At 39.5% G+C, this 16951-nt stretch overlaps 1 protein-coding gene across 2 annotated transcripts in view; it reads right to left on the bottom strand.

The window, feature by feature from the left end:
- The window catches only part of luzp2 (leucine zipper protein 2), a 208555-nt gene that overhangs the window by 57213 nt on the left and 134391 nt on the right, over window positions 1-16951 (bottom strand). Inside the window, exons 6-8 of one of the 2 annotated variants that reach the window (XM_067993532.1) lie at window positions 15275-15337; window positions 15100-15162; window positions 1377-1451 (exon numbers count right to left, since the gene is read on the bottom strand). In XM_067993532.1, coding sequence (XP_067849633.1) covers window positions 1377-1451; window positions 15100-15162; window positions 15275-15337 — 201 coding nt within the window. The remainder of the gene's footprint in view (window positions 1-1376; window positions 1452-15099; window positions 15163-15274; window positions 15338-16951) is intronic. The other variant, XM_067993534.1, reaches the window with a different exon arrangement.

Consider the following 16951-nt stretch of genomic DNA (forward strand, 5'->3'; position numbering starts at 1 on the left):
CTCTTGCTCCTATTTTCTATGTTTCTGTGTTTCTATGTTTACCTTGTTTTATTCACTTTTGGTTACCTCTAGTACATTCCTATGGCATTTTAAAGATTCTTGCTAATTAATGGTCTTGAGGTCATCATATCTGTAGCAATGCCAAGCATGCTGCTAGCCTGGGAGCAACTGATGCCCTCTGTTTCTTTTCGTTTCTATTTTGGTGCCAGTCCAATATATAATTTACACTTGAGTATAAGTTGCAGTCAAAAATTTCATCAGAATCTTCCAGCCATTGTGACTGATTAAAACACATTCATTATAAATTATTTTGTCAAAATAAGAATTGGTGATGCTTTCTTTCAATATGGTTACTGCATAGATGTTAGTGAAGATTGAAAAAATAAGGTTTGTGCTTGGAGGTGAAATCTTTTGGGTTGGATGTGGCACTTTGTGGGCCATAGTGAGTTTCCATCATCAATACAGCAGACACCTTTGCTTCTGCATGATTTCACTCACTAGCAATAACAGCTAGAGTTTTAAAGTATTGTGACAGACAATTCTGTAGATCACCAATAATTGGAAGGAAGAGGGCAGAAAGTCAGATTAAACAGTAAATGTGATTCAATTTCTATTGGCCCCTGATGGATGGTTTACTGCCCTACACATGTCTGTGTCTGATACGGAAGAATCTGTAAAATGAGAAGATAAATTTTAGTGGGGATGGGATAAAAGCAGCCTGGAACTGCTTCTGTATCATTGTGGCAAGGACAGGAAAATCATTCGACCCACTGTTAGTTTTATTGGTGAGCCTCTTGACCAGAATATCAATCTTCAAAGGAGCTCTGATTAATTGTTACTAGCAAGCTTCCAAAAGTGCTGAGACTACTGCTCATGGTTACTGCCAGAACAGAATTCAGTCCCTTATCTCTGGGCTGCCTTGAAATTTCAAGGCATTAGTACAAAGCATCTTTAGCAAATTGCCTCCTCTCCTCCTCCCCCAGCCTGTCCTAAACATTAGAATTTTCATAAATGCTAGGGAACAAAATCAAGCAATTTAACATTGTAGTTACATCTTAGAAATAGCAGCAAGGCTGCAGAACAGTCTCAGAGAACCATAGAATGATTACAGCACAGAAGGCGGCCATTTGGCTCATCAAGTCTGTGCCTGCTCTTTGTAAGAGCAATCCAGTTAGTCCCATTCCCCCGCTCTTTCCCCGTAGCCATGCAAATTTTTTCCCTTCAAGTATTTATCCAATTCCTTTTTGAAAGCCACAATTGAATCTGCTTCCACCATCCTTTCAGGCAGCACATTCCAGATCCAGAAATAACAAGGTTCACAGTGGTATGATACTGAAAACGAAATTCAGTGCCCTCATTTATAAAATTCTTGTCACCTTATCACCTGCTGTCTTTTCCAACTCTTGTTTAGCTGCTAACAGTTTGCGCTCCAGATCAGTCAGTTGCTGTGCCTGAGTAAAGAAACGTACAATAAACTGCAGTGCACAATAGCAGGAACAACATAATTGTGTACTCAAAATCTGCCTCAGCACAATATAGGGTAATTGCATAATCTGACCAAATGATTAAACGATCATTGATTTATTAATAAACCTTGCTACTTAGTAATAGATTGATCATAATATCACAGCAGGTAAGGTACTGAATGTATTAGTGCAAATACTGGCCTATTATAAGATCAGTAAAGTTCAGAAGATGACATGATAACTTTGGATAAGGAAGGCCATTTGACCCATTTTAGTTCATCCATCTAGAATGATCCGAAAGTCCCCCCTTGATGCATGAAGCACAGCTGCATCAAACAACTCACCAATGCCCTCCTTGCCAGAGAGAACAATACATTACTTTTGCAATTGACATCAGCAGCCGGAATGAGAGAGCTCTGGGATTTGCAGCAGTAGCCAGCTTCCCTCATGCCCAGGGTATTATAGAGTACAATTATGCAGCAATTGGGCACCAGAAGACAAGCCAGCAGTTTATGTGAACAAGAAGGGCTTTAAGAGGTGCAGTCCCACTTTAAATAGACCTGTGGCTGACCTGCCGGAAATTGCACTCTGGAAGTGGGTGAGTTCCCGGATGGTGAGTGAATTGGGTGGGAAACCCTGTCTGCGAGATTATAATGAGGCCCCGGGAGTTAAAATACCCTGAGCCTGTTTCCTGGGGCAGCGGCTGAATTTCTCACTCACCTCGCTATCCACCCACCCAAAACCCACCCAGAATTAAAATCAAGACTCCCAACTTTCTCCATAACTCAGACCTCTAACATTATGGATCTACCTCCTGGCTCTTTTCTGCACTGTCTCCAACACTCAAATGGGTTTCTTGTGTCTCAGTGACCAGAACTGGGCACAGTCCTCAAGATGTGGTCAGACAGTTTGATCATTTTATTGTTTCAGCTATATAGTATAACATTCTATTGGCTGTGTTGATTGCTGCATTGGCTGGGCATGTTGAGTATTACAAAAATAAGTCTCCTAGGTCTTTTCAACTTTGCGCTTTATTATTTCAAGTCAATGAAAAAGATAATTGGGCAGGATGTGTAAGGGACAACACGCTACAGTCCGTTTTGCAAACCACCCCCCCAATTGAATTTCGCCCCCATTGTTTGCTTAGTTTATTATTATTGGTTACAAATCAAACTGATCATCAATCTGAGTCAATGATTTTAATTGATTTAGTGCCTTTGGTTTTGCCCCAAAAGAAGCTTAGTTGATATTTTTGTATTCTGTAAAGCAAGTTTAAACTAATATAATCTTTAATATTACTTGACCAAACTTTATGATAAATGTATTGTGAAAATGAAGTAAATAAATAGCATAACTTTCAATTTTGTAGTAATCACATAAATTAAAATTAATGAATTAAAAAAGCCTGCTGATTTTCCCAAAAAGAGGCTTTTAAGCCAGTGGGTTACTTGTATTTTGTGAATGATGCATCTTCTATATTGATCAATAAATTCAGAAATAAATAAGTTCAGTTTTGTTTCTTAATAAAATATTAAAATGCATTATCCCTTGTTTAAAGTTCTGCATAATTTTTGGTGCGGCAATTAAATCTGGATTTCATGTGTAAAAACAGAGTTTATTTGAAATAAGAGAAAGGAAGTCAAGGAAGACTGTGAAGCACAGTTGGTTAGCAAATTGTCTTTATATCTCTCGTATCTCAGTTTGAATCCAGCTGAGACCAATGACATTAAAACTTGTTCTTTCTGCTGACTGTCAGAGTGCCACATGGAATAATTTTGCGCAGTCCTCAACCCAGTTCATAGGCATTAATTCATGATGCAAAACAGTACTTAATGTAGCACTAATTGCACCTAAATTGGCAATGATCAGAGTCTACAATCCAGGATGGTAATGCCAGAGTGGAAGAAGCGTTACTTTGCACCCAATCCACACTATACTGTGGTATCAGTTTAATAAAACCGCTCCAATTGCAGTTCATCGATTAGATGGGGTGATCGCCAATCTTTTGCAAAGTGTGTTAAGGTTGACTCTTGTGTGTTCTGCATTTGTAAAATAAAAATGATGTTGGTTGAATCTTTTGCTGTGCTTTATTCCACTGGATCTATATGACATATACCTGTCCTGGAACTCCTTTATCCTGATGCCGAATGCCAGATCGGAAAAGTATTCCATTCCTCCAGCACTGAGATTCTTCAATTTAATGAGCACAAAAGTCTATCCAAAATATATACACAGTCACTGCAGGCATTCTCAGTAGCATGCAAATTAAAAGCTTGAAGAAATTGCTAAAAAGTAGAGTCTTTTACAGGAATCTTTAAGATGCTCCCTCAGTGGCTCCTTTGCTACATATACAAATTAAATGTTATTTAGCCATAACAGACCAGAAGGCCCAAGATTGATCCTTAGTCAATGCTGAGTGGTCCAGTCTCTACCTGAATGTCAGTGAGGCATGATTATTGGCTTCAGCATACCCAGGTTAGGGAGGGGAAAAAATATATGCCAAAACCAAATAAATCCTAGTCCTAATAGCTATCTAGGATTATGCATGTGGACAGCAAGTGAAGATAGGATCATGCTCAGTTGTGAGGTCTGCCACAGCTGAATAGCCCATTGAGAGTTGCTGTCTGCCTGGGCTCACAAGTGAAGAATGTTCATTCAGGTGAGGTAATGGAGGGACGTTGGAAGCTATGAAACTATTGTCCAGAATGAGTTGCCATCTTCAGGACAGATGGGGAGTAAAGGAATTGAACTGAGGGAGAGAGGGGTGCAAGCAATTTTTAAAGCACCTATTTAATATAAATTCACAACAAAGTGATCTTGTAGTAGCTATTGACAGATTATGGCAACTCTTGAGTGGATCGGCCCATGTTCTTATCACAGGCACAACGCATTATTTTCCTCAATAGCCCATTTCCTGTGGCATTGTACATAATGAGTCAGAGGATATGCTGCTTCATAAGAACTGGGTTGTTATGCCATGTAACGTACAATGTATTATTGTGAAGGCAATCATTTATGGTGATAGAATAAGTAAAATTGAATTTTCATTAAATGCTACTTTTGGATTTTTATTTAAAATTTGGGGACTGTGGATTTTTCAATTAAAATGTAATTAGTGATGTTGATTAATATTTTATTTTCAATTTTCACACAGTTCATACATATGACCCAACTGACTGATTAAGAAACTCTGCCCCTCCCCCCCACTGCTAATTAATTATTTGCATGTTGACATTATTTATTTATATACTTAAAGGATTGTTGTAAACAGCAGCATTCAATTAAACACATTTATCTATCTTTAAGTCACTGTATTTCATCTTTTTGAAGGACATAAAAGCAACCCAGTGAATTAATTTAGAAATCAGGTTCAGGAGAATTTGTACATTTTTTATAGTTTAGTCTGCTGTCAAAAATGGCAGTGCTCCCATGATATTTCTGTATATACCGACATGGCTGTCAGGAACAGCAGCACAGAAATAAAATACATTTACAGAGCCCTACAAATTCTGTTTGATATTCTTCTTGTAGCAGGTCAAGCTCATAGAATTCAATCATTAATTATTTACAGCTTGGGGTTAGGAGAATTCATTAATTATTTTCTGAGTTGAGGTTTGAGAAAATTCATTCATTATTTACAGTTTCTTTTTTCATTGTTGAGAACGTGGGCATCGCTAGTAAGGCTGGCATTTATTGCCCATCCTTAGTTGTGCTGAGAGAATTATGGTGGGCCGCTTTCTTCATCCACTGTAGTTCACTTCTTGTTATTCTTTGTAATGGTTTTGATACAACTGAAGGCATTTAACAGTCATCCACGTTGGTGTGGGACTGGAGTCACATCTCGGCCAGACCGAGTAAGGAGGGCAGGTTTCCTTCTCTAAAGGATATTAGTGAACCAGTTGGGTTTTTATGACAATCCAATAGCTTTATGGTCACTTTGTCACTTTTTATTTTCAGATTTTGTTTGAACGTAAATCAAATTCTCAAACTGTCACGGTGGGATTTGAAGTCATAGGGCATGATTTTGGCTCGGAGCCGGGAACCAAGCAGATCTTTGCGTGGGAAACCCGGAAGCTAAATGAGTGCGTCGCAATCTGCGATCGCAACTCAAATGAAGGTAAGTGTTTGTGCTTCCGGGTTTCCCATGCACCAGGCAGCCAGATTAACAGGCTGGCTGCCTGTTGGAAGTGAAAGGAGCCGCAAATTGGAGAGGGGAGAGAGAGAGATTGTGGACCGTGGAAGAAATGGGAGGGGTGGGGGGAGCTGGGGAGACGTGGACGACATCGGGTGGACCTTGGAGAAGATCGTGGGGTCCAGCATCGGAGTGGGGGGGGTTCTAGCATCGAAGGGGGTGTCCAGCATCGGGGGGGGGGGGGGGGTCCTGCATCGGCGGGGATGGGGGGAGGGGGGAAGGACCGACCGCAGGGATCCGATCATGCCAGGTGTGCTTGTTGGGCCTGGATGAAGCAGTCCTGCTCTTCCGGGCCCACAAGCAGTGTAATAAAGGCACTCACCTCATGGATCTGGCCCTTCCTGTTTGCTTTCACCTGATGTGAATCCAAAGCGATGGGAAACCCGAACAGGTAAGGTTAAATTTGTTTGACATTTCTAATATACAAAAAATTAAGTACCTCAACTATCGCAATGAAGTACCCTTTTGAGTATCAGCTGCCGGCTTTAAGTGGGGACGGGACTTCCAGGTTACTGTTGCGCGCGCGCATCCAAACGTGCCTGGGTTAAACCGGGAAGTGGGCGCATTGAAGCCAAAATACGGTCCCTCTGTAAAAATCAACCATTTTTACTGCCCACCCGCCCCCAAGTCAACTGTTCTTGGGGGTTAAAATTATCTCTATAGTCTCTCGATTTATTAGCTCAGACCTCTGGATTACTAGTCCCATGATATAATCACTGCACTACTTTGGGTCAGAAAGTATTAATTACCTGTGAATTGGGGTTGGGCGACATCATTCATTATTTACAGGTTGGGGTTTGGAAAATCCATTACAGTTCCCGCTACTTACACCATTCCCATTTATCCCGGATAGTCGCCTTTATCGGGCAAACGGCTCTGGCCATTTGTCATTACCATAGGCGTCAATTACAAAAGGGGGCTTAAACCGTATTATGCGGGCCGGTTATTTTGGGCAGTTCAAGCAGCTGTTTGGGGTCACCTTCCGACTGCCCCCCCCCCCCCCCCTCCACTGCCGCTCACCCTGCAGCACTGTTTTAACGTATTTGAATCACCCCCTTATTAAATTTTACTTTCTGAAAGACACTCACAAATGCAGCGGCAGTGGTTCAGGGACATTGAAATTGACCAGGGCAGTTTCGTAGGCGGCAAGAGCCGCAGCCTTCAAACTTCACATTTCATTTTATTATTTAAATCCATAAAATATCATTTTTATTATTTAAAGTAGTTCCGCTGAGTGGGATTAAGAACGTGATGTGACTCAATCTTTTCTGTTGAGGGCTTTCCCCGAGGATGTTATTAGGGACTCGGGAAGATTTACCGTCCACCACATACAGCTGGTAAATGGTGTTAGCACGAACACGCCTGCTACATGGGGCGGGGACTGTAATTATTCAGAGATTTGGGTCAGGAGAATTAATTAGTTATTTGCATGTTATTACTTATTTACAGACTAAAATAGTCATTGAGAACAGCAGCACTGGAATAAAATGTATTTATGAAGCTGCACACAATGTATTTGATATTTTCTTTCAGTACATGATAATTTATTAATTATTTAGAGGTTGGGTTCAGGAAAAAAATTTCACCCTCAGGTTGACCTTCCAATAGCAATGAGGGCATCAGTGGTGGAAATAAATATATTTATATTCTCCTGCTTTTGTATTTAATATTTTTCTGCAGCACATATCATAAATGATTTTATAGCAGCAAACATATCTGGCAATGTTATGAATTGTTGAGCAGGGCTAGAGCTTCTGATGAACAGACCTAGAAGATGTAGGTTGGAGGAACAATGCTAGTTTGTCACTAGGGAGGTATCAGCCAATTCTAGTGCAACAAACAACTGTGACAATCGCACAGGTGTGATTGAAATATTGTGATATGAGGAAGTAATTGCTTCCTGGGAAGTACATGAGGTGTGTACTATTCTCAAGATTGTAGATGGCTGGAAATCCTGTACCTAAAACACGGCAGAATCTCATTTTGGCATCATCCATATGGATGACCACTGTGACTCGACAATTATGCACTTTCCCAAGGTACTAAAGGTGGTCAGAAAGAAGGTAGTTATCAACCGTTTCAAACATCAAACATTTCTGAAGTTATTTTTTGCTCAGGGGAGTTCTCCCCGGTGTGCTGGCCAATATTTGTCCCTCAACCAACATCACTAAAACAGGTTGCCTGGTCATGATCTCATTGCTGTTTGTGGAACCTTGTGTGTCAATTGGCTGCCATGTTTTCTACATTACAACAGTAACTACACTTCAAAAGTACTTTATTGGTTGTAAAGCAGTTTGGGACATCCTGAGGTTGTGAAAGGTGCTATATGAAAGCAAGTATTTTTCTTCTTTCTTTCTTCTTATCCATGTGAAGATTGTCGGTGATAGGGAATGGAGCACTCCATCAGTTTTGAAGCCTAATGTTGATGTCAGTCACTTCTACATCAGGTACAGTGTGAGCCAGATATAGAGCCAAGCATTCTATATTCTGCTGCAACAATTGGGCTCGATTTTACAATGGTGGTGGGTTGGCAGTGGGGGGGGCGAAGATGTGCGTGGCAAACACGCATGAACAAAACTTACCATTTCTGACGCGATCGCACGTTGATTGATAATGATTAACGTCCTCTCCGGGTTTCGCGCTCGGCAGCTAGCCTGATTGACAGGCTGGCTGCTATCAGGAGCTGCAACGCGGGGCGTGGGGATGGGGCGAGAAGGAGAGAGAACGAGACACCATTCGGCACTAAGCTGGAAAACCAGGGTGAGGGGTAAATGGAAGATCAGGGGCTGGATTGGAAGACCAGGGGGGGAGCGGGGTGAAGAGGGGGTCATTGGGGGGGGGGGGGGTGAAGAGGGGGATATCGGAGCGGGAGACTTCGGACATCGGAGCAGGTTTCAAAGATAGGTTCATTTAGTGTTTTCACTTCCTTCCATGGTTTTTTACTTAATTTATTTAGTTTTTTCTTGCCTGATCCGGCCCTTGACGCCTAGTTCGACCAGGCGTGAATCAGAAGCAGTGGGCAAGCCGCCCAGGTGAGTTAAAAAATCTTTCTAATCCCTTCATCTGTCACAGGTAAAGTGCTTTAAGTACCTCAATGAGGTACATTTGGCTCTTTAACTGTCTTCCCGCTGGCTTTAATTACCGGCGAGACTTCCGTTTTTGGGTCGCCTGTGTGCACACAGGGGTCCCTGGGAAACTCGGAAGTCAACGGGTCGGAGCCGGCTTCCAAACCCGAACGGGATTTCCGCAATTTTCGGAGCACCCCCCACCCTCAACACTCCCACAATTGCCTCCTAAAATCACCTCCAATGTGTGTTGAGCCAAGATCAGAAAAGTTATCCTCCAGCACCATTGCAATATCATTTTCCATTCCCCACAACAGTTGTCCTTTGTACCCTCTCTGAGTAACAGTGCCAATTTGTGCCAAATTATGGACACTTCTCTACTGTGAACTTTTACCAGCTATGAACTAATAAAACAGTGTCCAGACTTTTCATGTCAGATCCCATCAACTGTTAGAGGAGATTTTCATTCCAAAAGTCTGAGCTGGATTCAAACCTTAGTTGCAAGAATGAAAAGACAATAGGCTAACCCACTTCACCATCTCCAATTCTTTCATTGCCTTCAAATATTAAGAATGGAAAAGTAATTAGTATTCAGTAAAGGGTGTAAATTACTTATAGATTAATGGTGTAAAGTTACATGCATCACACAAAACCTTTCTACAGCAGCTGTTCTTCCCCCTCAAACTAACATTAACATTCAGGATAGCGTTGATTTTCTGCCCAGGGAGTTCTTTTTATATATGTCTAAATGCTATCGTTTGTCATGACACACATTTTAAGTTCTGCTGACTTGCCAACAGACCAAAGTCTGAGGAAGGCTGAAGATGAACTAAATGAATTTTAAGACAGAACCATGGATTTTGAAGCTGTTGCTTTTTTAAGTTCAAATGATGGCATATCTGCTGGAAACTTTACTGTTGCCTGCTCATGTATGAATGCAAGCATTGGATGTCGTGAGCCTAACTTCTGGGAAGATTGCTCCTTTTTTTAAATAGATATCTAGTGCCATTGTCTGTGTCTTCAAAAAAGAGAAGACTTTGCCACAACCTTCAGCAGGAATGATCACAGCACTTATTAATGTGAAAGATTTTTGCAGCAAAGATAAGAAGGGAAGAAAAAGAACATGTGAGTCTCATGGTAACATTGTGAGGGTGACAGCATCTGAGCAGTACTGCTGAAAGGAAATTACAAGCTCAGATATAACAAACCTCCAAATACAAAGTTGTTCTTAATATAATACTTAATGGAACAATTTATATCACATTTGGCTGGTTTAAGGTGATTAGTGATGAGCTGGATTAATTTATAGCTAGCTCGCTCTATAATTTTCTCCTCTATTGAAGTCTACCTATACTTTAATAGTTGGTAATCGTTAATTCTAGAGAATGGCAAAATAGACCAATGGAAACCTGGCTTTCTGATTTTGTAACCGATAACTGCAGGTATTGAATTCTTCAGGTGAAGGTTCCTTTTTAAAAAAAATGGAAACGACACAATGGGGTAGATTTTGCCTTTTGGGTGGCCTACTGACGGAGCACGCTGGTTGGCCTCCCATTCTGGCGGCAAAGAGACGTTCCCCATTTTTTAGTGTTAACGCTCCTCTCTCCTCCTCCCACCTGTCGTGGTGGGGTTAATATGAGTTCAAATCCCACCATGAAAGTTTGATCATTTGAATTTAGTTTTAAAAAATCTGGAAATGAAAAGCTGGTATCCATAAAAGTGACCATGATGCTGTTGAATAGTCGTAAACACCCAACTGGCGTCAGTCCCACACTAACGTGGTTGATTCTTAAATGCACTTTGTAGTGGCTACTCAGTTGGGGCAATTAAGGTCAGCCTTGCCAACAACGCCCACATCCCGAAAATGAATAATAAAAAATAACGGGGATGGGTGACATTGTTGGTGAGAGGCGCAAGGCTTTGTCTGTGATCGAGACCATGTAGGTAGAAAGGCTGGAAAACTTTGTTCCCTTGTCGTAAATCAATTCAGAAATTCACTGTGTCACCCATCTCTACAGGGCTTGTTCTAATATTTCTGTGAAGTTTAAAGGCATAGGATGATGTGATGAATTTTAAAGCATCTACTGAATTAGTGTTTTTTAATGCAAATTGATTTAAACAGAAGATGCTAAATTAGCCTGTGGCCATCTGGTACCCAAAGATGACTTCCTGGAGAAAACTGTGTGGAAGTGGAAGATTTTCATTTCACAGGGTGCTATTTTGTATCATCTTGTATGCAAGATTATTTGCAACTCAGAATCTATAAGTGTGTGACATTCTTTTGTAAACTAAACAAAGAGCTAGAATTTTAAGAACTCCAACTGGCTGGAGCTGAATTGACTATTTGTTGCTAACACTGCACATGAATGGAAACTACTGGGATCTATGCCAATATCACAGACACACAGCACGCCCAGTAAATTGAGCCACATTTGTTGTGCTGGCTCTGTGTAGGTCTTTTTTTTAAAGATTAAACATGGTTCTAAATTGTTAAGTATATTCTTGCATGGGTCTGCATATGAACTTATAAACAGTTAGGCATCTATATTTGTTCTAATATCTGTGCCTATACGTCTATGGATTAAATGTACTCACATTAAGCTGTATTTTTACACTGACAGCTAAATATTGTCTACATGTATGCATGTTGCACATCTGAGCATCCACACACTTATCGAAAATATCATTTATGTAATTGAGGAGAATTATTTGGCCTGTAAAAGCAATATTTAGCATTACAATATGCTGCAAATTCAATTTCTGTCCGCTGGCCCCTGACCGATTATTACAATTTTAATGCCTCTGCTATGTTCTCTTTTCCTGACTGCCAAAAATCTCTGTTGACCGTTGGTGAGACAGATATTGCTTAGCCAATCATGCATCAATTGGCAACATTAGACCACTATTTAGGCAGTGCTCAGATTCAAGAAAGTCAATCATGCAATGTTGATGCAGGACTTTGTGTACAAATTAAGGAACTGGCATTCTCAAACAATCAGGCATGAAAGAAGTAGTGATCAGTTGTACCCATATATTAATTTTTTTCTAAATAATGTCCTTCATTATCATATACACAGAATATTGTAAACAACATTTTTGTCCCATAAGTACTGATCATTCTCACAGAAATAGGTCGCATGTACTCTCTGGAAAGGATTTGGGGCAGTTCTAATCCATTTTTTTATGCAACTAAGCCTAGCAGTGACTGTGATCTGGTAAAGGTGAAGCTTATATTTTTGTGACATGAAAATGCATCAAATAAAAATCAAACAAAGTCTCCCGCCAATGTGAAAAAACATAATCAAAATGCTAACAATACGCATTTAATTTTTTTACAAAATAAAGATCATAAGTTTCCCACTGGAATCAATTGAGTGTCAAAGTGAAAAACATTGGAAACTTTAGAATCTAGCAATTGTTACATTTAATATGTTTATATAGGAAGCATAAATCAAAAAGAACTGACTCAATTCATTTCAAGATTTAAATTTCACCTTTAATTTCTTGGCAAAGAAAAAGTGGCATTCCTTGGGTTAATCAGTGGATGAGAGCTGATAAGTTTTCTTCATCATCATGCAAGTAATCGTGCTCGCAGTTACTTAATCGTAAGCTTCTGTTATCCATATTAGATTCCATCTGTCCTTAACTACAAAACTCTGCTGCCCATATGCTAACTCGCACCATGTCCCATTCACTCATCGCCCATGTACCCGCTGATCTACATTGGCTGCCAGTCCACCAATGCCTCGATTTTAAAATTCTCATCCTTGTGTTCAAATCCCTCCGTGGCCTCACCCCTCCCTATTTCTGTATCCTCCTCCAGTCCTACAACCCTCTGAGAATTCTGCTTTGCTCCAACTCTGGCCTCTTGTGCATCCTTCACTTCCTTCCCTCCACCATTGCCGGCCGTGCCTTCAGCCGTCCTGGCCCTAAGCTCTGGAATTCTCTCCCTAAATCTCTCCGCCTCTCTACCACTCTGCCTTCTTCTTTAATACGCTCCTTAAAACCTACCTCTTGATCAAGCTTTTGGTCACCTGTCCTAATGTCTCCTTCTGTGGCTCGGAGTTAATTTTTGTCTGTGAAGGACCTTTGCACCATTGGGACGTTATACGGCGTTAAAGGTGTTGTAAAAATGTTGTTGTTATCCTTAACTCATTTACTTATTTTCACCAGCTCTCTTTTAATGTTGTCAATGTGTTTTACAATTGCACACATCTTGGTATCATCAGCAAGTTTTATAATGGCTGTGAATTTCCTCAGAGCTGCTCCTGCTCCACTGACATAACTTTGCAGGAAGTGCAGTGGAAACCTCATTTATACGATGAGTGTTTCTAGTGATACCTCTTTTAAATGATTTATGAATAGTAGGAATAGCAATGGATTCAGAGCAGGCCTCTGTGCAACTCTTTGGTTCACTGCTCCCTTTCCATTCATAGAATCACAGAAGGAGGTCATTCGGCCCATCACGCCTGTGCCAATTCTTTGAAAGAGCTATCCAATTAGTCCCACTCCCCTGCTCTTTCCTCATAGCCCTGGAAATTTTTCCTTTTCAAATACTTATCCAATTCCCTTTTGAATCTGCTTTCACCACCATTTCAGATAGAATATTCCTGATCACAATAGCTCGCTGTGTAAAAAAAAAATCTCCTTATCTCCCCTCTGGTTCTTTTGCCAATTACTGTAAATCTATGTCTTCTGGTTACTAACCCTCTTGCCAATGGAAACAGTTTCTCCCTTTGTACTCTATTAAAACCCCTCATAATTTTGAACACCTCTATTAAATCTCCCCTTAACCTTCTCTGTTCTAAGGAGAACAACCTCAGCTTCTCAAGTTTCTCCATATAACTGAAATCCCTCATCCCTGATGCCATTCTAGTAATCTCCTCTGCACCCTCTCCAAGGCCTTGACATCCTTCCATTTTCTATTGTCATGCCTCCCTAGCATGTGAGAAAGTGCACATCACACTTCAAAGTGCCACACATGCAAAGTTAAAGTAATTACTAGCTGTTATGTTAACTATGACAATTTGCTGAACTATTGATAGGTAGGAAAATCATGGACCAACAGCCCACACTAACCCAACCAACCAACTACATTTTTCATTTGTTTTCAAACCTAGTAACCACGAACCAGCAAATATCACATAGCAGACCTATTACATCATTCAAACTTTTGTTCAAACAGCTTTTAGCTGCCATTTTCATTACTTATTCAGGTCAATATATAAACTAGAAACAACATTTATAACATTATTAACAGAATATTACACAATTCTGCACAAATCAATAAACTCATCAATAAAGGCAGTCATTTCATGTTAGAAATACTTCCACTAAGGATCCCTTACATGAAAGGACAGCTTCAGCAGAAGCTATAAATATAGAGTGGAAAGCACTCATGTAAATAACTGGGTAAAGAGTTTTGGGAGATAGGAGAGAAAAGTAAATGAATAAAAGTATTCGCATTTAGACCAGACATTGCAAATTTATTGTGGGAGGCAGAGCAAAAATGCATAAGTAACATAACGTAAGTCACTGAGAATACGAAGTTTCGGGGAGGGAAGAACAAACTAAGTTACTTACACCTTAAGCAAGTCTTTTAAAGTGGTAGGTAAATGGTATTATAATTATACCTGATGCCTGTATCTTTCAACATCAATAATGTGTAATATTTTTACCTCATCTCAGTCATGTTATATGTTGCTTCACTGGCTTTGCTGTACAGTATTACAACAAAAACAACTTACATTTATATAGTGCCTTCAATGTAGTAAAATGTCCCAAGGTGCTTAATGACTATAAAGATCATAACTAAACTCAAGGTCCTGACATTGAGCAATGTCAATGGAGAGTGACTAGCCTTCTACAAGAATCTCAGGAGTTAAATTTTATCACATGCCTTCTGGAAATCAAATCAAATCACAAGATCACATGATAAATATAGATAATGAAGGTCATTTGGCCCATTTAGCTCATTTATCTTACTACTACCCAACTGTCCATTCCAAGCGTTAATCACTTTTTATGTGAAGAAGATCTTCTTGACATGGGTTCTAAATTTGCCTTTTACCAGTTTGAATCTGTGCCCTTTTGTCTTACATTGATGGTAAACCTTGATATCGTGATCTGGATTTCTATGCTGCATAATATCTTATATACTTCTGATGTGGAGATGCCGGTGATGGACTGGGGTGGACAAATGTAAGGAATCTTACAACACCAGGTTATAGTCCAACAGTTTTATTTGAAAATCACAAGCTTTCGAAACCAGCTGCCTCAGTGCCTTCTCAGAAGTGAAAACATCATCAAGAAGTCTTATCACAGTGTTGCACATTACCTATGTAAATCATGCCGACTCGAATAACTGTAGTCTCACCTTAAAAATCAAATCCTTTTTCCCATAGCGTAGCTCCTTAAGCTGTGACTGGATTCTTTTGGACTGCAGAAGCAAGATAAGAAGGGATGGAAAATATCAGCACTGATTTAAATGCCTAAAGATACTTTTAAGCTTATTGAAGTGTGCTCACCAAATCATTACAAATTAAACGTACCTGTTCTGCATGAATGCCACACTGCTTGTTCCCAAACTGAAGTTTGTTTTTCAGGCTTTTATTCTGTGTAAGAGAATTATTTCATTATTGAAAACGTCTTAAATTATTAAAATGTGCAAGTAAGAGAAAGATTTCACCATCCCTTCGCTTAGCTTATGTTATGTATCCTGCATTTTACAAACGTGGCAGAAACTTTATAGCTATTTCATTAAGGTTTTCTTTAAAGTTTAAAAAAATAAGTGTATTTGCACCTTTTTAATTTCTGCTAGAAAGAGTTCTGTTTTATTAATCAGATTGATTATCCTGAATGTGTCTTTGCTGTCTGATATAGTCAATACACACCTCCTTTAAGTATTTATAAATCCACTATGTCCTTACTATAGTAAATAGACCAACGATTCTGAATAGTTCACCTTTGAATGATTTTTCGATAGAACTGCCAATAAAAAATGCTTAGCTTCTCAATTATCAGGATTCTAATACTATTACAAATTTAAACTAACTAGGGAAAAGAATCAACCACTTTGATTTGCCTTGAGCAGTGGGGCAGGTTCATTAGGGAGTCTCTACAATAGGAAGAGACGTTCATACTGAATGACTTTAACTCAATTCAAAATTCTTCACATGATGATGTGACTATTGTTCTTGTATGATTAGCCACATTTTCCAATTCCTTGTTTAAACTGGTATAGTCCACGATTTCAGTCTGAATTCACTGGAGAGGCCTTAATTACATTGTAAGGGCCACTCAAAGGCACCTCCTCTGCTATTCTGTACATTCTTTTTGTTTATGCATATTCATATTGCCATTTGGCATGTGTGCTTATGACAATATCACTATGGTAACAAAGAGCCTGACTTCAGAAGAAATATCTAGCTGATTTATACTTTTCTGCTTCATAATTTGTTCCAGCAGTAAATCTACCCCTGATGTGACATTCCTTCATGCCAGGATGATTTTGAAGAGCAAAATTCATGCACTTTAAATGATGCAAAAAATATTTTTTTGTTCTGATGACTGTTTCATTCTGCCATCAAAAATGTTGCGTGAATAAGGAAAGCACATGTTGGCAATGCAGATTGAAGATGTCTTACCAATTTGTAGGCTGTGGACTTCACCAAACACTCTGGACTGCTAACCAGTTGATTGGATCAAACTTCAAATATAAGTGAAGTCCATTTACTTGAGAAGTCAACCCTAATTTTACTGAATTACAGTCCTTAACCAAATCACTTACTTAAGTAAAATGTTTGATTAATAATTGTAGTTTTAGCTCTTTCCAAGAAAACATTATTGAAGGAAGACTCTTTCTCTTTCACTGGGAATGTGCGTTTTAAACATTTTCACAATGAAATCGAAAGTCACTCTAGAACGTCAGGATTTGTGTTCCTTAACTTTTCCTTCCTAAAAAAATGATATTGAAACTTTAACCAGATGAAACTAAACCAAAGAGGGAATAAAATGTATCTTGGGTTGAAATGAAGAGCTGGTCAATGGAGTACGAAACAATGTCAACATATTAAATATAGCAGGAAAGTGGAGGGTGAAACCATGTAAAGTTAATAATGATATTACTCATAAGCAAACAAACTTCTCAAGAAGTAGCAACAAACTGTAAATGATCTTAAAAAGAAAATGGAAATGGCTCTCACTCTCACCTACACACAAATCAGCTT

The sequence above is a fragment of the Heptranchias perlo genome, chromosome 12 (genome assembly GCF_035084215.1).
Source record: "Heptranchias perlo isolate sHepPer1 chromosome 12, sHepPer1.hap1, whole genome shotgun sequence".
Lineage (NCBI taxonomy): Eukaryota > Metazoa > Chordata > Chondrichthyes > Hexanchiformes > Hexanchidae > Heptranchias > Heptranchias perlo.